Below are 22,936 nucleotides of genomic sequence, written 5' to 3' on the forward strand. Positions count from 1 at the left end.
TTATATGCCAGTACAAAAGGGTTTTGGGGGTCGATAGGGGCTTCATAGGGGCACATGTTTCAATATCAATGTAGTGATTACAGGAGTTATGGGCATGGGTTCTCCTCTCTATGGGTCCATAACCCACCCCCAAGACGGCTTAAGACGCCTCTGTGCAGCAAGACTAGGCTTTCCTATTCCAGGCTGCCAGGTGATGATATAGAAACATAAAAACATAGAAGATGACGGCAGATAAGGGCCAAAGCCCATCAAGTCTGCCCACTCTACTGACCCACCCCCAAGTCTACTATCCTAGGGATCCCACTCCTGGTGACAGGTTCCCTTGGCTTAACCCTCTAAGGGATCCCACATGGGCATCCCATTTGCTCTTAAATTCTTGCACGCTGTTTGCCTCGATAATCTGCACCGGGAGCGCGTTCCAAGGATCAACCACTCTCTCGGTGAAGAAATATTTCCTGGTGTCGCCATGAAATTTCCCGCCCCTGAGTTTGAGCGGATGCCCTCTTGTGGCTGAGGGTCCTTTGAGAAAGCAAATCTCTTCTTCTATCTCAATACGGCCGGTAATATACTTAAATGTCTCGATCATGTCTCCTCTCTCCCTACGTTCCTCGAGTGAGTACAGCCGCAAATTTTTCAGCCTTTCCTCGTATGATAGATCCTTGAGCCCCGAGACCATCCTGGTGGCCATCCGTTGCACCGACTCTACTCTCAGCACATCTTTTCGGTAGTGTGGCCTCCAGAATTGCACACAATATTCCAAATGAGGCCTCACCATGGTTCTGTATAATGGCATTATGACTTCAGGCTTCTGGCTGACGAAACTCCTGCGGATGCAACCTAACAACTGTCTTGCCTTAGATGAAGCCTTCTCCACATGATCAGCAGTTTTCATGTCTGCGCTGATGATCACTTCCAAGTCTCGTTCTGTTGAAGTTCTAACTAAGGTCTCACCATTCAAGGTGTAAGTTTTGCATGGATTTCTGCTGCCGAGGTGCATGATCTTGCATTTATTAGCGTTGAAGCCCAGCTGCCAGGTCGAGGACCAAAGCTCCAACAAATGTAGGTCCTGTGTCATACTATTGGGTGAATTGCCATCTCTCACTATATTGCATAGTTTGGCGTCGTCAGTGAATAACGTTACCTTACCTTGAAGCCCCTGAGTTAGGTCACCTATGAATATGTTGAAAAGGAGCGGGCCCAAGACTGAGCCCTGCGGTACTCCACTGGTCACCTCCGATGTTTTAGAGAGGGTACCGTTAACTACCACCCTCTGAAGTCTGCCACTCAGCCAGTCATTGACCCATGTAGTTAGTGTTTCTCCCAGCCCCATTGATTTCATCTTGCTCAACAGCCTGCGATGCGGGACACTATCGAAAGCTTTGCTGAAGTCTAGGTTTACGACGCCCACAGATTCTCCCAAGTCTAACTGTTTTGTTACCCAGTCAAAGAAGCTGATGAGATTGGATTGGCAGGACCTACCCTTGGTGAATCCGTGTTGACTGGGATCCCGTAGATTCTCCTCATCCAAGATTGCGTCTAATTTACGTTTGATTAGTGTTTCCATGAGTTTGCATACTATTGATGTGAGACTCATCGGTCTGTAGTTTGCAGCCTCTGCCCTGACACCCTTTTTGTGCAGTGGAACGACGTTAGCTGTTTTCCAGTCTATGGGGACTCTCCACAAACTTAAGGAGAGATTGAAGAGTCCTGATAGTGGTTCTGCCAGGACATCACGCAGCTCACTGAGCACCCTGGGGTGTAGATTGTCCGGTCCCATGGCTTTTTTCACCTTGAGTTTTGCCAGTTCGTAGTAGACGTCGCCAGGTGTGAACTCGAAATTCTGAAACGGATCTTCCACGCTGGGCCTTGCCTGCAACTGTGGACCGTGCCCGGGTGCCTCGCAGGTGAAGACCGAGCAGAAGTATTCATTCAGTAGTTCTACTTTATCGGAATCTGATTCTGCACAGTTCCCATCTGGTTTTCTAAGGCGTACTATCCCGTCTGTGTTCTTTTTCCTATCACTAATATACCTGAAGAAGGATTTGTCCCCTTTCTTCATGTTCTTTGCCAGTCAAAGTCTTTGCCACTCGAAGTTTGGTCTCCCGGACTGCCGTTTTGACCGCAGCAGACCTCACCCTATGTTCTAGTTTAGCTTCCCTAGTGTCCGTTCGTTTGTAGGAAATAAATGCTTTTTTCTTCTCCTTGACGAGGTGCAAGATTTCTGCGGAGTACCATTGGGGTTTGTTGTTTCTCCGCCGTTTGTGTACTGATTTAATGTAGAGGCTTGTCGCTTCATGTATGGTAGATTTCAGGGATGACCACATAGCTTCCACATCATTGGTCGTAGCTTGGTTCTGCAGTGTCCGGTGGACGAAATCTCCCATGCGTTCGAAGTCAGTGCCTCGGAAGTTGAGTACTTTTGTTTTCGTGTTTGATCTAGGGAAACCTTTCCTGAGGTAGAACCACACCATGTTTTGGTCGCTGGAGGCTAGCGTATCTCCTACCGAGACCTTCGAGACGCTATCACCGTTGGTGAGTACCAGGTCCAGGATCGCCTGGGCCCTAGTTGGTTCCAATACCATTTGTTTGAGTCGTGCTCCCTTTATGGATGCTAACAGTCTCCTGCTGCCGCTGGTTGTTGCTGAGTATGAGTTCCAATCTGCGTCAGGCATATTGAAGTCCCCTAGCAGAACAGCGTCTCCCCGTAGAGTGATATTCTCTATGTCTTCAATTAATTCAGAGTCTTTGTCTTCCAGTTGTCTTGGAGGTCTATATACTACACCAAGATACAGGCATTTTCCCCTGCCTCTGGCCAGGTTCACCCAGAGGGATTCCCCGGTGTACTTGACATCTGTGATTCTGGTAGTTTTGATGTCTTCTTTAATGTATAGTGCCATCCCTCCCCCTGACTTTCCCTCTCTGTCCTGACGAAATAAGTTGTATCCCAGTATAGCCATATCCCACCCATGAGAGTCTGTGAACCAAGTTTCGGATATTGCCACCACATCAAGGCGGCATTCATTATTCCGGTCTCTAATTCTAGAATCTTATTGCCTAAACTGTGTGCATTAACATACATAGCCTTCCATACCCCGTGATTGCTAAGTCCCTGTAGGGAGTTTCCCACCTGGGGTAGTGTGACTCCTAGAGAATTGTTTGCAATGGGGGCACTTACTTTGGACTTAGAATCGGAGTTTCGACTCACCTTGTCAGGATCGTTCCTTACTGCACTTGTATCTGAGTGGGTACCCTCCCCTGACTTACCTAGTTTAAAGCCCTACGAAGCAGGCGGGCTAGTCGGTGTCCAAAGACGTGCTTACCTCTGCTGGTCAGATGGAGTCCGTCTGGTCCCTGAAGTCCTTGCAACGCCTCTCCATGGTTCAGGAATCCGAAGTTCATTTACTGGCCCCATCCTTGAAGCCACTCGTTAGTCCTCAGTATATGCTCATCCCTGGCACTTCCTTTGCCTCTAACTGGGAGGATCAAGGAGAAGACCACCTGCGCTCCTGTCTGCTTCAGCCTCTCACCCAGGGCTCCAAAGTCTCTAGTTATGTTTTCCAGGGTGTTCTTAGCAGTGTCGTTTGTGCCAATGTGGATGAGGACCATGGGGAAGTGATCTTGGGGCTTGAGAAGCCTATCAAGACAGGCGGTGACATCTCGGACCCTGGCTCCAGGCAAACAGCAAACCTCCCTTGACTGCATATCCGGTCTGCAGATTGGTCCCTCGGTGCCTCTCAGCATAGAGTCCCCAATGACTATTGCTCCGCTTCTTTGCGGGGAGCCGATCAGTTGTCCCCGGAGTTGGAGCCGTGCGCTGGACTACTTCCTGCTCCTTGTCTCTAATGTTCGAGTGGGTGCTCACCTGGGTAGTAGCGATCATCAAACGGTTTGGTTTGATATAACGGCTAAAGTGGAGAGCGGCCGCACAATACTTAAAGTCCTAGATTTCAAACGTACGGACTTTAATGCAATGGGAAAGTACCTGAAGAAAGAGCTGTTAGGATGGGAGGACATAAGAGAAGTGGAAAGACAGTGGTCTAAGCTGAAAGGAGCGATAAAAATGGCTACGGACCTTTATGTGAAGAAAATCAATAAAAACAAGAGAAAAAGGAAGCCGATATGGTTCTCCAACCTAGTGGCTGAGAAAATAAAGGCGAAAGAGTTGGCGTTCATGAAATATAAAAAAACCCAAGAAGAGGAGAGAAGAAAGGACTACAGGGTGAAACTGAAAGAAGCCAAGAGAGAGATACGTTTGGCGAAGGCACAGGCGGAAGAACAAATGGCTAAAAATGTAAAAAAGGGAGATAAAAATTTTTTCAGATATATTAGTGAAAGGAGGAAGATAAAAAATGGAATTGCTAGGCTAAAAGATGCTGGGAACAAATATGTGGAGAGTGATGAGGAGAAAGCAAATGTGCTAAACAAATACTTCTGTTCTGTGTTCACAGAAGAAAATCCTGGAGAAGGACCAAGATTGTCTGGCAAAGTTACACGAGAAAATGGAGTAGATTCTGCGCCGTTCACGGAGGAGGGTGTTTATGAGCAACTTGAAAAACTGAAGGTGGACAAAGCGATGGGACCAGACGAGATCCATCCCAGGATACTAAGGGAGCTCAGAGAGGTTCTGGCGAGTCCTATTAAAGACTTGTTCAACAAATCTCTGGAGACGGGAGTGATTCCTGGGGATTGGAGGAGAGCGGATGTGGTCCCTATTCATAAAAGTGGTCACAGGGATGAAGCAGGAAACTACAGGCCGGTGAGCCTCACTTCAGTTGTTGGAAAAATAATGGAAGTGTTGCTGAAAGAAAGGATAGTGTATTTCCTTGAATCTAATGGGTTACAGGATCCAAGGCAACATGGCTTTACAAAAGGTAAATCGTGCCAAACGAACCTGATTGAATTTTTTGATTGGGTGACCAGAGAGCTGGATCGAGGACATATGCTAGATGTAATTTACTTGGATTTCAGCAAAGCCTTTGATACAGTTCCTCATCGGAGGCTGTTGAACAAACTTGAAGGGCTGAAGTTAGGACCCAAAGTGGTGAACTGGGTCAGAAACTGGCTGTCGGACAGACGCCAGAGGGTGGTGGTTAATGGAAGTCGCTCGAAGGAAGGAAAGGTGACTAGTGGAGTCCCTCAGGGTTCGGTGCTGGGGCCAATCCTGTTCAATATGTATGTAAGTGACATTGCTGAAGGGTTAGAAGGAAAAGTGTGCCTTTTTGTAGATGATACCAAGATTTGTAACAGAGTAGACACCGAAGAGGGAGTGGAAAATATGAAAAAGGATCTGCAAAAGTTAGAGGAATGGTCTAATGCCTGGCAACTAAAATTCAATGCAAAGAAATGCAGAGTAATGCATTTGGGGATTAATAATAGGAAGGAACCGTATATGCTGGGAGGAGAGAAGCTGATATGCACGGACGGGGAGAGGGACCTTGGGGTGATAGTGTCCGAAGATCTAAAGGTGAAAAAACAGTGTGACAAGGCAGTGGCTGCTGCCAGAAGGATTCTGGGCTGTATAAAGAGAGGCGTAGTCAGTAGAAGGAAGAAGGTGTTGATGCCCCTGTACAGGTCATTGGTGAGGCCCCACTTGGAGTATTGTGTTCAGTTTTGGAGACCGTATCTGGCGAAAGACGTAAGAAGACTTGAGGCGGTCTAGAGGAGGGCGACGAAAATGATAGGAGGCTTGCGCCAGCAGACGTATGAGGAGAGACTGGAAGCCCTGAATATGTATACCTTAGAGGAAAGGAGAGACAGGGGAGATATGATTCAGACGTTCAAATACTTAAAGGAAAATGGAAAACCAGAGGACATAATTTGAGGTTGAGGGGTGGTAGATTCAGGGGCAATGTTAGGAAATTCTACTTTACGGAGAGGGTGGTGGATGCCTGGAATGCGCTCCCGAGAGAGGTGGTGGAGAGTAAAACTGTGACTGAGTTCAAAGAAGCGTGGGATGAACACAGAAGATTTAGAATCAGAAAATAATATTTTTTTTTCAATGAAAAGCTTTTATTGAAATACACTCCAAACAGTACAATTTCACAGGAAACGCAGGAACAAAGATACATAGAGCAAAATACCTCACTCCAAAATAACAACAGAAACATGTGCAAGTCCCACAGACTAATAAGAATAATCAAAAATACCCACCAAATCACAGCCCATACCCCCCCACCCACCCCCCTAGGGACAGAGCACAATACCAACATCTCTCAATAAGGTTGAGTAACAATCTATTCCAAACAGAAACCAAAACGTGAAAAGGAATATGGTTATGGGATCCCCCCAAGTATCGCCCATCCAGTCCTACTCCAAAACAAACCCAAAGCCCCTAGCCACCCCTACCACAAACCCCCACAGAAGCCCGAAAACTACGCCAGATATGAGCATAGCCATGTAATTTACCATGACGCAAAGCCATTAAGTGATAAAGGTTCTGCCAATTTAGCAAGCGTTGCTCCACCAGGGCCCACGTGGGAGGTAGCGCCTGATTCCACAGAGAGGCAATGGCCAATCTCGCAGCAATGAATGCCAACTTACAAAATAAAGAGTCACCCCAAGCCAAATCCAATTGATGCCAAAACAACAAGGCGTGTCGCCAATCAGCCGGTATCTGGACATCTAAGATCCGGGACACCCGAACAAAAACCTCAGTCGAGAATCCACACACCTGCCCACACTGCCACCACATATGAAAGTATGTACCCACTTCCCCACAGCCCCTCCAACATAAGTCACTCACACCTCCCTGCCAACGAGCCACAACCTGAGGGGTATAGTACCACCGAAAGAGGACCTTGTAACCATTCTCAATTAGCAAAGCAGCTATACCTGCCGAGGAGATCTCCGACCATATCTCACCCCAAGTGTCCCAGGGAATAGCTGAACCACAATCATCTTCCCAAGCCCTCATGTAGGGAAGGGGAGCCCCCCGACAATTAAGGCACCTATATACTGCAGAGAGAGCTCCCTTCCGAAGCACTGGACCCAATAGCAGCTCAAAGGGCATCTTACCACCCCTCAAGTCTCCCAGAAGACCCGAGGCCCTGATATAATGGAGAACCTGCAGGTAGGGGAACAAATCCCTTATCCCAAACCCATACTTGCCCCTGAGTTCCGTAAAGGGTCTAACACCGCCCAGAACCGGGTCCCACAACTGTCCCACACAAACTAAGCCCCGTGACTCCCAGTCTGCAAACACTCCCCCATCCCTTCCTGGTGGAAAGTCAGGGTTGTGTCTCAACGGAGTATACCAGGAATGTTGCCTACTCCCCAATAAACAAGCTCTGGTCTGATTCCAGACCCTCAAAGAAGTCACTACCGAAGATACCCCCCCTACCAGTCGTGCCCTACCAGGCACCCACGGCCGATGTAACAAAGGTACCCCCTCACTTAACCCTTGCTCAATTTCCACCCACGGTTTCGGCGTCTGCGTCTGCCATTCTAAAAGGGCGCGCAGCTGAGCAGCCTGATAATATTTCACCACATTCGGGACCCCCAACCCCCCGTCCCCTCTCCCCATACATAAGACCTTCCTACTCACCCTTGGCCGTCGACCAGCCCAAATAAAATTAAAGATATGCCTTTGAACCCCCTCTAATGTTTTTAGAAAATAATATTAAAGATTGAACTAGGCCAGTTACTGGGCAGACTTGTACGGTCTGTGTCTGTGCATGGCCGTTTGGAGGAGGATGGGCAGGGGAGGGCTTCAATGGCTGGGAGGGTGTAGATGGGCTGGAGTAAGTCTTAACAGAGATTTCGGCAGTTGGAACCCAAGCACAGTACCGGGTAAAGCTTTGGATTCTTGCCCAGAAATAGCTAAGAAGAAAAAAAAAAAAAAAAAAAAATTAAATTGAATCAGGTTGGGCAGACTGGATGGACCATTTGGGTCTTTATCTGCCGTCATCTACTATGTTACTATGTTACTATGTTTGTCGGCATCCTCCTGCTCCTTGTCGACATCTTCTACCTGTAGGATCTGGAATCTGTTCCTCAGGGTGAGTTGTGGGGTGGATGTAAAGCTGCCCTGTTGATGAGAAAAAGAAGAAGAGGGTGAAGAGATTGAAAGAGGGGGGTGGGATCTCCGGTGTTTGCCCGTGGAGGAGGTCACCAGCAGCCACGAGTCAGCATCTCCAGCCATTTCCTGTACCCCAATAGTTGGTTTCAAAGCTGGTGATTTAGGTGTCTCGAGGGAGGACATGTCTTGGGCCAGCTCGGTGATTTGGGCCTCCTCCTGGACGACTCCGTCAATGTAGGCCTCATCCTCTTGGATGCTTCTCAGGCATTTCACCTCCTCCCTGAGACTCCTAAGTTCCTGCATGATGTCTCCCTCTAGCTGGTCGACCTCCTCTGTCTGTGTATAAACTGTGGAGAACAGGGGGAGAGGGGGATGATCTCGGTCTGCACGGAGACCTCTATCCACAATCCTGGGTCCTCCTCCTTCTGCATGCATACCGTGGTCGCCTCCTGGGTCCCCCCAGTTACCGGACAGTTGGTCTTGATTGCAGACATGGCACTTCTTGTTCTCCCTGCCATAACCAAGTTGTAGCTGAGGTCTGCCTTATAGTGAGTAAGTTAGAGAGTTAGAAGAAATGTCTGTCTGTGAGTCCGAGTGAGAGATTGAAAGATCAGAGAGAGAGTTTGAAAGATTAGGGTATTTGAGAGAGTGTCTGCCTGTGGGTTAGGGTGAAAGTTTACAATAAAGTTTAAAGAATAGGGTAAAGATTAGGCTCTTCTTAAGGCTCTTCGCAAAGGCGAGCGCCTTTGCCGCGCGCCGAACAGCTGTGCGCCGTTGGCTCGGCCCCTTTTATGGGGGGAGTTTGGCTGGTGATGTCGGGGGTGGGTGGAGTTAGCTCTCGCCTCTTCCCCTGCTAGCACCGCCTTCTCTGCTCCTCTCTCCGCTCCTTCCTGCTAGCACACTCTCTGCTCCGCTCACTGTTCTGCCAGATGATCCAGTGTCCCTATTTCAAGATGACATTGCCAGCATCTATTAGATTTAGAATTATCTAACTTTTGCAAATGAATAGGGGGCCAGAAAGTTCTGTGTAATAAAAAGAACCAAGATTGTCTTATAGATGCTGATGCTGTATATCTCATCCTCCAAGTCCAAATCCATGGCCACTGAGTAGTAGAAACCTGCTGCTTTATCTTAATGCACCCAATGCACTTTATATTTATTAAAATTTATATTAAAAATATTTAAAAATAATTACAGCACATGTCACTTTACCAAGATCAATGATGAATTTACCACCCCAGTAAGGGCACAAAAGATTATTTAAGTAGTGCCTTGGGTATTTGAGGTCTAGTAATTTAATATAAACTTGATATGACTTTGTTCTCTGGTTCATATTAGTTTTTGTTTTGAACAAATTTCCATTTTCTTCAATCTTATTTGCTTTATCAGATGTAATGGGGGCATGAAATGACTCTCTAATATCAGCCAGTCCGGTAGATTCTCCATGAGTTCAGCAAGGAATCAGTACATACCCTGCCACAATATAAAGGCTTGATGATATCTATAAAAATTAGGAAAATTTACCCCCCCCCCCCCTGCCGATTGTGATTTTTGCAGAGATACTATGGCTATTCTAGCAGCTTTACCCAGCCAAATAAATTTTATAAGAATCTCATTCAATTTTTTATAAAAGAACCCTTGAAAATAAACTAGCAACATACTCATTTGGTAGCAAACTACAGGCAAAATCATCATTTTGATGGTTTGGACTCTCCCCCTCCAAGAAAGATGTAATGGGTTCCAATTCTCACACATTTCTTTGACTTTCGATAATAAGGATTTTTTATTTACTGTCATTGTATCTTCCAATGTTCTTTGGGTCATGATACCCTCTTCCTTCTAAAAGAATGGGAATGGATCAAATAAGCCTTTTACACAATCCACATTTAATGGAAGAACCTCTGATTTACTCCAATTTATTTTATAACCAGAAAATTTGCTAAATCGATCAATGAATTCCAGTAAATGCGGGATGGTAGTTTCAGGATTCTTCAAATGAAGCAAAATATCATCTGCATAGGCCGAAATCTTATATTCTCGACCTTAATATGGAATTCCCTGTATCTCCTTTGCCTGCTGAATGACCAACAACAAGGGTTCCAAAACAATATCAAAAAGCAAAGGAGATAAGGGACATGCTTGTCTAACTCCCCTCTTCAGACAAAAACGCTCTGTAAATGTATTATTAATATATAATCTGGCAGAAGGGGAACTATACAAGGTTTGAATAATTTGAATAAATCAGGGTCCTATACCAAACCAATCCATTGCTTGATAAATGAAAGTCTATTCTACATGATCAAAGGCCTTCTTTGCATCCAAAGAAACAGAGAAGGCCGGATTATCCATTGTTTTTGCTAAATTTAGCATACAAAATGCCAATCTGGTATTATTTGAAGAATGTCTTTGAGCAACGAAACCAGTTTGGTGCATACAAATCATAAGGGAGGGCCTTGGCTAATCATAGAGCCAATAACTTAGCCAGGAGTTTTCCATCCACATTAATTAAAGAAATAGCCTGTAGTTTGAAACCAACATGGGATCTCGGTTTGGCTTTGGAAAAACAATGGTTAACAATTCCGCCATAGTACCTGACATACTACCCTTAGTCAGTTGTGATTGATATAAATTTAAAAGATGAGGTAATAGTAAATTTTGAAAAGATTAAAAAAACTCCACAATGAATCCATTATTACCCAGAGCGGATCCAGCTCTGAGAGATTTCAATGCTGACTGGAGTTCTGTACATGATATAGGCGCCTCAAGTTTTTCTTTCTCATACTCAGGAATTTTTGTCCCATTAATTAAGTTTAAAAATTATCTTTCTTCAATTTCTTTATTTGAATAAAGCTCAGAAGAATATAAGGCTTTATAATAATCCAAAAATTGTCTTAAAATGTCTCCAATATGGATATGAATTTTACCTTTTTCATCTTTAATAGCCACAATCTTTACTTTTCTTTTTTTTGCTTTAAGATAATTAGCCAATAATCTTCCCGCTTTATTCGAGTTTCCATAATACAGAGCCTGCTGAGAAAACAAATCTTTCCTAGCCAAATGTGAGGAAATCTCATATTTATATTTAGCTTTAAAAAGGGCTTGCAAAGTATTTTGTTCCCATTTCAAGGCCAATTGTGACTCTAAAGTTAAAATAATTTGTTCCAAATTGGAAAATTCTAATTTTAGTAATTTCCTATATGCGCCGAATACAAAATTATCTCATTGTAGCTTTTAAAGCATCCCAAATAGTTTCCAAAGCGATTTCCTCTGAGGTGTTGAATTGAACATATTCATTAATTTTCATTTAAATTTCCTCAAGAAAGTTTGAATCTGCAAGCAATTAAACCTCCAAACAAGTCTATTAGGATCTGCTTCGATAAATTGATATTCTATCCAAATTCCAGCATGATCTGACAAAAGAATCAAATCTATGCTGAATTTGGTTACTTGATTAACTAAATGGTCCAAAACAAAAAATAATCAATTTGTGAAAATGATTTATGAACTTGAGAGCAAAACGAAAATTTGCGAGCATTGAAATGAAAAATCCACCATATAACCTGTTATTTTTAAAATGATCATACTATTAAAACACAATTGAACTTCTGTATGTTAATTTTATTGCAGTCTATTGGTGCTATTGTGACAGAAATGCAAACCTACAAGAAACGTGCAGATTTTCTAAGTAATGATGACTATGCTGTGTATGTAAGAGAGAACATACAGGTAAGTAATAAGATTGGAAAAATGGGAATGCCCACTGTGTATTTACAGCTCCTCTTAAAATTAATTTCACTTTGAGAACTTGTATTTTGAAGGTTGGGATGATGGTGAGGTGCTGCAGGACTTATGAAGAAGTCTGTGAAGGAGATGTTGGTAAAGCTATAAAACTGGACCGAGATGGGCTTCATGACCTGAATATACAGTGTGACTGGCAGCAGAAGGGTGGCACTTATTGGGTCAGATATATCCATGTTGAACTTATAGGTAAGGAAGGTCTTTGACCTGAGGGCCGCTGCGTGAGTGGACTGCTTGGCAGGTTTGACCACTGGTCTGATCTAGCACCGGCAATTCTTATGTTCTTATGTTAATAGATGTGCATTATGTCCAAAAAAGAGAGAAAATACACTAATGCATTGTTATTAAAATCTCCAGGTTATCCACCACAGAGTTTTCCTTTACACATCAAGATTGGTGACAAAGTGCGAGTGAAGACCTCAGTTACCACACCAAAATATAAATGGGGATCTGTTACTCATAGGAGTGTGGGGATTGTAAAAGGTAATGCTTAATATCTTCATATGAATAGCTTATTTTATGATCAAGAACTTTGTAATAAAAGCAGAGTCAGCTTGGTTTCATTGTGGTAGGGCCCTGGTTAGATAAGACATTATCATTACCATTTGTATTCCGCCAAAGCCTTTATGAGTTCATAGCGAATCACAATATATTTGATTACCAGAAACAAATCCAGTTAAACTTAATGCAATAATAAAATTATACATAAATAAGCATTCATAATTATCAATTTCAATATAAAAAGTTTTTAAATAGTAATGTTTTTAAGATCTTCCTAGAAATAGTATAGCAAGCTTCTGATATAATTGAAAAAAGCAGGGCATTCCAAATTAAAGGAATTTAAAAAAATGCCTTCCATTGAGTAAATAATTTACTTTGTTTCAAGGAGGGAAATTTAAGATAATGTTGCATAATTAAAGCACCTACTAATAAGGAGATTAATTCCAGCAGATAAGATGTAATTTAATAAAATATATTAATAATTCTATCATACTTAGAAATAAAAAAATGACTCTAACTGCAGTGTTCTGTATTGTCTGTAGTCTCTTAATAAACCTCTTTGCATATCCCATATATATTATAGTAGTTCATCAAAGAAAATATAAGTGAATGCAATATATTTAGAAACACTTCTGTATATCAATATATTTACATACTACACTTCTCCTTCCCCATTTGCGGTTTCAGTAATCACAATTTCACATATTCGCAATTTTTTGGGGAGGGGGAAAAAAGGAAAAAAAAAACATCCTTAAGTCTTCCCCCCAGCATCCCGGCCTTACCTGGTGGTCTAGTGGGCTTTCAGGGCAGGAGCGATCTTCCTACGCTCCTGCCCCGTGCAGATCGCCATTAGGAAATAGCTGTAGGGAGTTCCCGTCATAGTCTCGAGAGACTACGGGAACTCCCCACAGCCATTTCCTAATGGCAATCTGCATAGGAAGATCGCTCCTGCCCCGAAAGCCTGCTAGACCAGGTAAGGCCGGGAAGGCGGGAGGGAGGCGGGGGTGGATAAGAGCCGGATATTTGCGGTTTTTCGTCATTCGCGGTCCGGCTCTGCCCCTATCTCCCGCGAATCCAGAGGGAGAAGTGTACTTTAAATTTCCTTAAGAGAATGAAGGATTTCTTACTATTTAATCAATAAATTATTTAATTGTACTCCCAGAACTCTGGTTTGCTTATCAAAAATATAATTATTCTGACTTATAGTTGACAACGTGTCTGATCTAACTAGATTCTGGGGACTATCCAGGGGCTGCTATTTACCTAGATACAGATTCAGGAGAAGTTCCACAGGATGAAAATTCCCATCCTGATATGTAAAAATTGGACACAAAACACTGAAGACTTAGAACAAAATCTTCAAGATTTATTATAATAAATACAAAGTAAATATCAAATTATAAAGTAGTTATGTGTTCAATTGGAAGGACTAAGAAACTCACATTAGATTCTCCTGTTCAAATTCCTTCTAAACTAAACTAAACTAAGCCTTAGGTTTATATACCGCTTCTTCTCCACTGAAGTGGAGCTCGACACAGTTTATAGAGTTTAAAAAATATGGGAAGAGAGAAGAGAAAGAGTTTACAAAGCATAAAAAGAGGGGATGTAATCAGGAGAAGAGATTATTATATGCTAGAGAAAAGCCAGGTTTTCAATTGTTTTCGGAATAGTTGGATGGAGTCCAGGTTCCGCAGCGGGACAGTGAGGTCGTTCCAGAGGCCGGTGATTTTGGAGAGGAGGGATCTACCCAGTTTACCTGCGTGGAGGATTCCGTGTAGAGAGGGGAAGGATAGTTTAAGTCTGTGGGCAGATCTGGTGGTAGTTGGTGGCGAGGAAGGATAGAGGGATTAGGGGCGGAAGGATGCCGTGAATGATCTTGAAAGCCAGGCAGGAGCATTTGAAATGAATTCTGGAAAGTACTGGGAGCCAGTGAAGATTGGTAAATAGAGGGGAGACGTGGTCATATTTGCGTTTAGCAAAAATCAGCTTAGCCGCAGTGTTCTGAATAAGCTGGAGTCTGCAAAGACTTTTTTTCGTTAGGCCTAAGTAGATGGCGTTACAATAATTGAGTTTGGATAGGATGATGGATTGTACAAGGACGGTGAAATGCTTTTGGTGAAAATAGGATCTAACTTTCCTCAGCATGTGGAGGCTGAAAAAACAAGATTTTGCCAGGGAATTCAGGTGATCATTGAGGGAAAGGAAGGAGTCGATAGTGATGCCAAGGACCTTGCTTGAGAACTCAAGGTGTAGAACAGGGCCTGTGGGTAGGGTGAAGAGGGCGGGCAGGTGAGCTAATTTTGGGCTGAGCCAGAGTAATTTTGTGTTTGATTCATTTAATTTCATCTGTACTGAGAGGGACCAGGAGTGAAGTCTCATTATGCATGATGTGATGTTCTCTTGGAGGTTTGTAAGGTTTGGATCTGTTTCGAGGAGGATGAGGATATCGTCTGCATATGTGTAAATTGTTTCAAGGGGGGATAGTGTAAGGAGCTTCAGGGAGGTCATATATATGTTGAAGAGAATAGGGGATAGGGGAGAGCCCTGTGGAGCACCACAGGATGGTGTCCATGAAGCGGATTTGGAGCTGTTTGTGTTGACAATGTAGGAACGATCGCGAAGGAAGTTTGCTCCCGGAAATACTCTCCCCAGCGTCTCGAGGCAGATGCTTTTCTCCTGGACTAGAAGGATCAGTTTCTTTATGCCTTCCCTCCATTTCCGCTGATTCTCAGGACTCATGTCACACTCAAGTCAGCACGTGCCACCATGATTCTGATAGCTCCTCGGTGGCCCAGACAACCGTGGTACTCCCTTCTATTTCAACTCAGCAACAGGGAGACTCTGCTTCTACCAGTTTTTCCCTCTCTGCTTACTCAGAGTCAAGGATCCTTGCTCCATCCCAACCTGCAGTTTCTACACTTAATAGCTTGGTTCCTTTCAACCTGAACGACTCTTTTCAGTTCTCTCAGTCTATACAAGATATTTTGGTTGCTTCCAGGAAGCCGTCCACTAGACAGTGTTACAGCCAGAAATGGACTAGATTTTTTGCTTGGTGTTCTACCCGTCAGTTTGAGCCAATGTGTACCTCTTTGGCTTCAGTTTTGGATTATTTACTTCACTTATCACAATCTGGTCTTCAGTCTACATCTAAAGAAATATCACAATGGAAACAAGTCAAACTGGTCACACGATCAATTGAAACAAAGGACTTGTAGTAATGATTATCTATGAAACTTAAGCTGTGCTTTCAGATGCCTGCACCGGTGAATTCTGTCTGGTTTTTTGCATGAAATTGTATCTTTCATTGAGCGCTGCTTATTTTATGTTATATGAATAAATATACATATAGTGCTAATTTCTTTTCTATTCGTGTGGTATGTGATACAAAACCAAACAAAAGAAATAAATCAAAATAGTGACAGCAAAAACCAGCACTTATCTTGAAGCTGTTCACACGCCGGTCATTTAATGCTGACACCAATAGTAGCCCAATGGGAGCCCCATTTCACCTTATTGAGGCTTCATCAGGGGTTTATGGCATTGCTACAAAATTAAATTAAAAAACATATATTATAAGTCATGAACTAATAATTAGAAACATGAAGATAACCTCAAAATACTGAGGGGTAGTACTTAATGTGCAGCTAAATTATATTCCGAATCAAAATGACGCTGTCAACCTTTGAATGCCGGCGCATGTTCTTTAATAGATTATCATTCTCATACAGTGCATGCGCCCTTGTATCTATTGAATATAATTAAAATTAGAATTGAAATTTGAGATTTGAAATTAAAAGAAAGAACTCCAATCTATCACCGTGTTCAATCCTCTTAGTTTGATACTGTTTAATCTATGAATCCAACATATTTCTCGTTGGAGCAATCTTCTTTTTCTGTCACCATCTCTTATGTTTGGCATTTCTTTATCTATACAAAAACATTTGAGGTCTTCAAATTTATGTGACATTTGGATGCAATGCTCTGACAACGGAGCATTGAGTTTCTTCAATTTCAAATTAGATTTGTGTTCTATCATCCTGATTTTAAAAGATCTTGTAGTCATCCCTACATAGATTTTATTGCAGGGACAAAGGATGATATATATAACGTGGTCAGAGGAACAACTTAAAAATTGTTTGATAGAATATGTTCTATTATCCAAAGGATTAGTGAAAGCTTTTTGAGGCATCGTGATGCTACAAATGCTGCATCTGCTGCATTTGAAAAAGCCAGGAGGTAAAAGCTTTTTATTCTCATTGTCCGGAGTATTCAGAGTAGGAAAAAGTAATTCTTTTAAGTTTCTTTCTCTGGAGAAAGCTATACATAGATCCATATTTTCAAAGATGGGATTTGTTCTTACAATCCTCCAGTTGTCTTTGAGTATATTGGCAATTTTGTTACCTTGTGCTGAATATTTGAGCACGCACGTCATTACTTGTTCTTCTTGGTTTGCTTGGTCATCATTTTTCTCCTGTAGAAGCCATTCTCGGTGGAAACACTTAGCTGTATGCTTTTCTCAAAATGGTCTCCGGATAACCTCTTAGCTTTAGCTTCTGAAAAAGTTGTTTAGATTGTCGTTGAAATCTCTTTGGATTTGAACAGTTGCGTTTTAGACGTAAAAATTGAGAAAAGGGCAAATTGGTTTTAAGGCTACTAGGATGACAACTTCGATAATTTAAAAAAAGTATTTATATCTGTGGGTTTTATATAAATATCAAATTCAAAACAATCTTTTGCTCTGTGAATTTTCAAATCTAAAAATTCTATTTGATTGTCAGAATAGTGCATGGTAAACATTAGATTTGAATCGCAAGTATTTAACCATTTAGAAAAACTTTTCAGATCTTTTTCTGTTCCACTCCACAACATCAATATGGAATCAATATATCTATACCATCTTATTATAGAAGTTTCAAAAGGAGAGTGGTAGATCCATATTGATTCAAATTCAGCCATGTAGAGATTAGCTATTGATGGTGCAAAAACAGCTCCCATCGCTTCTCCCTTTTTCTGCTTGAAAAATTGTCTTTTATACATGAATAAATTTTCTTTCATTGCTAATTTAGCCAAATATAAAAGAAAATGGGTTGGAATCATATGAGGTCTCATTCTGTTGTTTTTAAAACTTTGTTGATCATGTCTAAAGCCTCATCCTGAGGTATTGAAGTTACTAAAAATTGATGGAAATTCTTCTTTAGGCACACCGTTAAGCTTGACCATCACATCCCTTGCATCTTTCACATAAGAACTTGTTTTGGGTACTTCATCTTTGAGGAATTGATCAACAAATTCAGATAAGGGTTCCAGAATAGATCCTCTGGAAGACAGATGGTGCGTCCGCATTTGGAGTACTGCATCCAATATTGGTCGCCGTACCTCAACTAGGACATGGCGTTACTTGAGAGAGTTCAGAGGAGAGCGATGCATCTGATAAAGGGGATGGAAAACCTTTCATACGCTGAGAGATTGGAAAAACTGGGTCTCTTTTCCCTGGAGAAGAGGAGACTTAGAGGGGATATGATAGAGACTTACAAGATCATGAAGGGCATAGAGAGAGTAGAGAGGGACAGATTCTTCAAACTTTCAAATAATAAAAGAACAAGAGGGCATTCAGAAAAGTTGAAAGGGCACAGATTCAAAACGAATGCTAGGAAGTTCTTCTTTACCCAGCGTGTGGTGGACACCTGGAATGTGCTTCCAGAGAGCGTAATAGGGCAGAGTACGGTACTGGGGTCCAAGAAAGGATTGGACAATTTCCTGCTGGAAAAGGGGATAGAGGGGTATAGATAGAGGATTACTGCACAGGTCCTGGACCTGTTGGGCCGCCGCATGAGCGAACTGCTGGGCACGATGGACCTCAGGTCTGACCCAGCAGAGGCATTGCTTATGTTCTTATGTTCTGTCTTTTTCTCTCTGTCTTTCTTTCTGTCTCTCTCCATGGCCACTGCCTGTCTTTCTGTCTCTCTCTCTCTCCTTGGCCGCTGTTTGTCTGTCTTTCTTTCTGTCTCTCTCTCCTTGGTCGCTGGCTGTCTTTCTTTCTGTCTCTCTCTCTCTCCTTGGCCTCTGTCTTTCTTTCTGTCTCTTTCCATGGCCGCTGTCTGTCTTTCTTTCTTTCTCTCTCTCTCTCTCTCCTTGACTGCTGTTTGTCTTTCTGTCTTTCTCCTTGGCCTCTGTCTGTCTTTCTTTCTTTTTCTCTCTCTCTCCCCTTGGCCGCTGTCTTATCTTTCTCTTTGACCACTTTCTGTCTGTCTTTCTGTCTCTCTCCCCGGCCCCCTGTCTTTCTGTGTGTCTGTCTTTCTTTCTGTCTGCCTGTCTTTCCCTACCTACCTGTCTGTCTTTGTTTCTCGTGCGCTGACACACTTCTCTCACCTACCCTTAAATCACTTATTTTGCCTCCTGTACTCATACCAAAGCTTTAGACGAAGCGAGGGCGGGAGGGGGGGGAGTCACTGCCGTGGTGTTTATTATGATAGATACTGTATATTCTGATTTTATTCTAAGTCTACTCCATTGGAACATCAGACCTACTATTCTAATATTTTTGCTTGCTCCTCCTCCTTTTTCCTTCCTTCTGAAGCAGTAAAAATGATTACCTTGGCTGGCAGAGTCCCATCAGTTGAAGAGTTCTCTCTGAGTCCCCCTGAGCAGTCTCATCCTCAGAGAAGATGGGAGCCAGAAAGCCTTGAGCATGCACAGATGCTCAAGGCCCTACAACGGTTCAGCATACACTATCGGGTAACACTTTCCTTCGGCATTGTGGAAGCAGGTTTGCTGGTCGAATTGAACATGCTTGGGGGCAATGCTGTGCCAGTGTTGGCAGCTACGAATGCACTTCTAACTACCATGAGGATGAGATTGTTCAGGGGGACCCCAGAGAGGACTATTCATCTGACGGGACTCTGCCAGCCAAGGTAATCATTTTTACTGCTTCAGAAGGGAGAGAAAAGGAGGAGGAGCAAGCAGAAATATTACCTTTAGATGGAGTGAGGGCGGGAGGGGGGGGGACCGCCACCGTGCCTCCGCATGCACAGTAGAAAGAGCCAGAAATCTGCCGCACACAAAACACCACAGGCTCCTTCTACTGCGCATGCGGTGCCATGGAGCTATGGATCATGGACGCAGGGATCACAGAGTTTGAAGTGTGCATGCGAGCTAAGGGTTTTATTATGATAAATGAGAGAAAAACTTACTTATCCAATTGTATATTTTGCCCTCTAAACTCCAGTTTTGTAATATAAATAAAATTAAATTATGATCAACAAGGTTGAAAGCAATGGAAAGATCAAATTGTATTAATATAGCATTTTCCTTGACAAGTTCCAAGTTTATTTGTGGCTTGATATACCAATCATCACAAGTATCTGGGCGGTTTACAATATTAAAAGTTGAAAAGGTCTAATATTTGTGATTTGGGTGGGATAAAATAAAAAGAGGGTAAACCTAAAACGAATTAGGACTGATTAGAGACAAGAGGTTTGGGGGATAGGGAAGTTTTAATTACAATGATAAATGACTTACCTTTAGCTACTAACGGACATAGGAAGGTCTTAGTACTAAATCAGACCTAAATCCTGATTGGATTGGGTGTAACAGATAAATTTGTTGAAATATTCTGTCAATTTTATTACAACCCAGTTTTCCATTATCTTAGTAAGCAAAGGTATTGAAGCTACTGGTCTATAATTTGTTACATCTTGCATTGTTTGTTTTTGATTTTTTATTATTGTAGTCAATATTATATTTATGTTGCAAATACATAGGAGTCCTTACTGTAGCTGTTTATTCCCATTTCCTGCGAACTGCAGAAGGATATTTCTTTAAGAATGTAAAACTCCTCCCCTTATGCACAGTACCCTCCTCAGTTATTCCTCCTGCATGTGAACTCAGAAGGTGTGTTTTGTTTTGCTGTTTTTTCATTATTTTGGGGGGATCTTATTACGTCAGATAGATATTTAAAATTCTTTAAGGCTTCAGTACTCTGAGGTCCCTTGCTTGGATATACTCCACTGGGAAAAGGACACAGTCCTATTGTGGAGCCAGCCTGCTTTAAGTCCCTTCAGAAGCTCAGGGTCTGTCCCCTTGTGAGAGGCTCGCCTGGTGATTCAATCAGAGGCTTGAATTCTAGGGGTATCAGGAAGCCAGCTATAATTTCTCCCCTTGTGTGAGGAATCCCGGGAGTGGGAGTTGATAGTCGGGATCCGATGGTCGCCAGCCAGAAGGTTTTCATTGACAGTTGAGGTCTGAGCAATTTTAGAAGCAGAAATCCTTTCCTTGAAACCAGATTGATTAACAAAAACAGGCATCAAAAATCACAATGAGTAATCCCATTATTCCCTATGGGGAATATCCGGGGGGGGGGGGGGTGTCTAGAGTTTATTGGTTTCTGGGGTTATCTCAATCAGATAGAACTTTGGATGCAATCCTACAGACTGAAGCTAAACCCCGACAAGACAAAGTTTTTCCTGGCTAGCCCCAAGGACAAAATCATAGACACCACAATTCAAGTAAAAGGATCGACCTTTCCCCTCGAACAAACCCTAAGGATACTAGGAGTCACACTGGACAAGCACCTAACCCTGGAGAAGCACACCGACATTACAGTTAGGAAAAGCATCTCGGCGCTCTGGAAACTACGCACCATAAAAAAATATTTTGATGACACGTCATTCCGCCTCCTAGTGCAATCCTCCATTCTCAGCATACTGGACTACTGTAATATCATTTACCTGAGCTCCACGAAGAAAACTATCAGAAGACTCAGAATGATCCAGAACACCGCTGTCCGCCTCATATTCGGCCTGAAAAAATGGGAACATGTTACCCCTTTTTACCACAAACTTCATTGGCTACCATTGGAATCCAGAGTCCTATTTAAATTTGCCTGTTTCTGTTACAAAACAGTATTCGGCCTAGCCCCAAACTACATCAACCCACACTTCATCCTGAATCACAGAAACAGGAACTCCTGCAGAATCCAGCTATTTGCTTTCCCCTCTCTAAAACTCTGCCACTCCAATAAATTCTTCGGCAAAACCCTCGCCTTTCAGGCCGCCAAACTAAACCCATGGATAGCCCAATCAATCCTCGAGGCTCCAACCTACCTCAGCTTTAGAAAACTACTCAAAACACACATCTTCCAACGTCACAACAATTAATTGCCCCCTCCTCAAAGAACCCCGCCCCACCCCCCTTTTTTATCTCGCCCCCCCACCCCCCCGATCCATTCTATCCTCTCCCCGATTTTATCTACTTCGTCGCCCACATCCCTATTTAATTGAACACTTAACTCTACATAAAACTGTTTAATTAATACTTAATTGCATGTAACTATGTTTAAATAATGTGTACCACATGTAACTACACACGTAACTATGTTTAATTAATGTAAATCTGTTCAGTTAATACTATACCACATGTAACTATACATGTAACTATGCTTAATTAATGTAAATCTGTTCAGTTAATACTGTACCACATGTAACCATGTCTAATTAATGTGAACCGCCTAGAACTCACTGGGTATGGCGGTATACAAGAATAAAGTTATTTTTTTATTTTAAAATCACTAATTTTTGCTTTTGCATTTGGCTCCAACGGCCCATTTTTGGTGCAATTTTTTTACAGCTGCTATCTTTGATTTTTAGATCCAATTTTAAACTCCTTTTTTTTACTTCAGAACTGTTCATTTTTGCAAGTGGCTATCTCTGATGGATGTCCTAGGTCTTTCTAGTCCCAGATCCTGCATCGGTTGCTCATAGTTGCTGATTGAGGAGCGGCCATGTTCCAGGTGCCATGGGAAGAATGGGCAGGAGCTTCGGGCTTGGTCCTCAATTGGTACTTCAAGGACTTGGAACCCCCAAAATCCTGGAAAAATGGTCTAAGGCAGGGGTCTCAAAGTCCCTCCTTGAGGGCCACAATCCAGTCGGGTTTTTAGGATTTCCCCAAAGAATATGCATGAGATCTATGTGCATGCACTGCTTTCAGTGCATATTCATTGGGGAAATCCTGAAAACCTGAGTGGATTGCGGCCCTCAAGGAGGAACTTTGAGACCCCCTGGTCTAAGGGGAACATAGATCCTTCTCAGATGAACCAAGCAGTGATGGGGCAAATGCAAGCACATGGATCTCTTCTTCAGTCTAGAGCTACACAAGGAACCTCAGGTCCCCTGATGCAAGGCTTCTCAGATTTTGTTAGCTTTTATGGAAAGCCTTTTTGATGGGACTGAGAAGCACTGTGCTGCGTACAAGTCTGCCTTCTCCACCTATGGGGGATTATTCTCCCAAGCAGGTATCCCCGCCTCATACCTCACCAGCTCCCAGTAACAGTGACCCTTCAGAACAGGATTGGGTTGATTGGAAGTCCTTTCCCATGCCTTTGTTTTCACAGGGTTGTTTTTTTGTTTTTGTTTTTGCAACGGTGGATAATGTGGGGTCCCTTTCAGGGTACACCAACCAGGGAGCAGGTAACAAATCACAGTGTTTATCCCTCTGTACTTCACTAAGTCAGCTTCTGTTATGTCCCTTCCGAATTCCACATGCTAGGTGTTCAATCCCTTCCCGCAATCTGTGAGTTACAGAAATCCAAACACTTTGCTCCTCCCCCCTCAGAGTGAGAACTAG

The 22,936-nt window shown here is 42.8% G+C and overlaps 1 protein-coding gene across 1 annotated transcript in view; it reads left to right on the forward strand.

Moving 5' to 3' along the window:
- HERC2 (HECT and RLD domain containing E3 ubiquitin protein ligase 2) overlaps window positions 1-22,936 on the forward strand; it is a 3,346,202-nt gene that overhangs the window by 1,571,564 nt on the left and 1,751,702 nt on the right. The window contains 3 exon segments of the mRNA XM_033948978.1: window positions 11,645-11,743; window positions 11,836-12,004; window positions 12,173-12,298. Of these exon segments, the coding sequence (XP_033804869.1) occupies window positions 11,645-11,743; window positions 11,836-12,004; window positions 12,173-12,298 (394 nt within the window).

The sequence above is a fragment of the Geotrypetes seraphini genome, chromosome 6 (assembly GCF_902459505.1).
Source record: "Geotrypetes seraphini chromosome 6, aGeoSer1.1, whole genome shotgun sequence".
Taxonomy (NCBI): domain Eukaryota; kingdom Metazoa; phylum Chordata; class Amphibia; order Gymnophiona; family Dermophiidae; genus Geotrypetes; species Geotrypetes seraphini.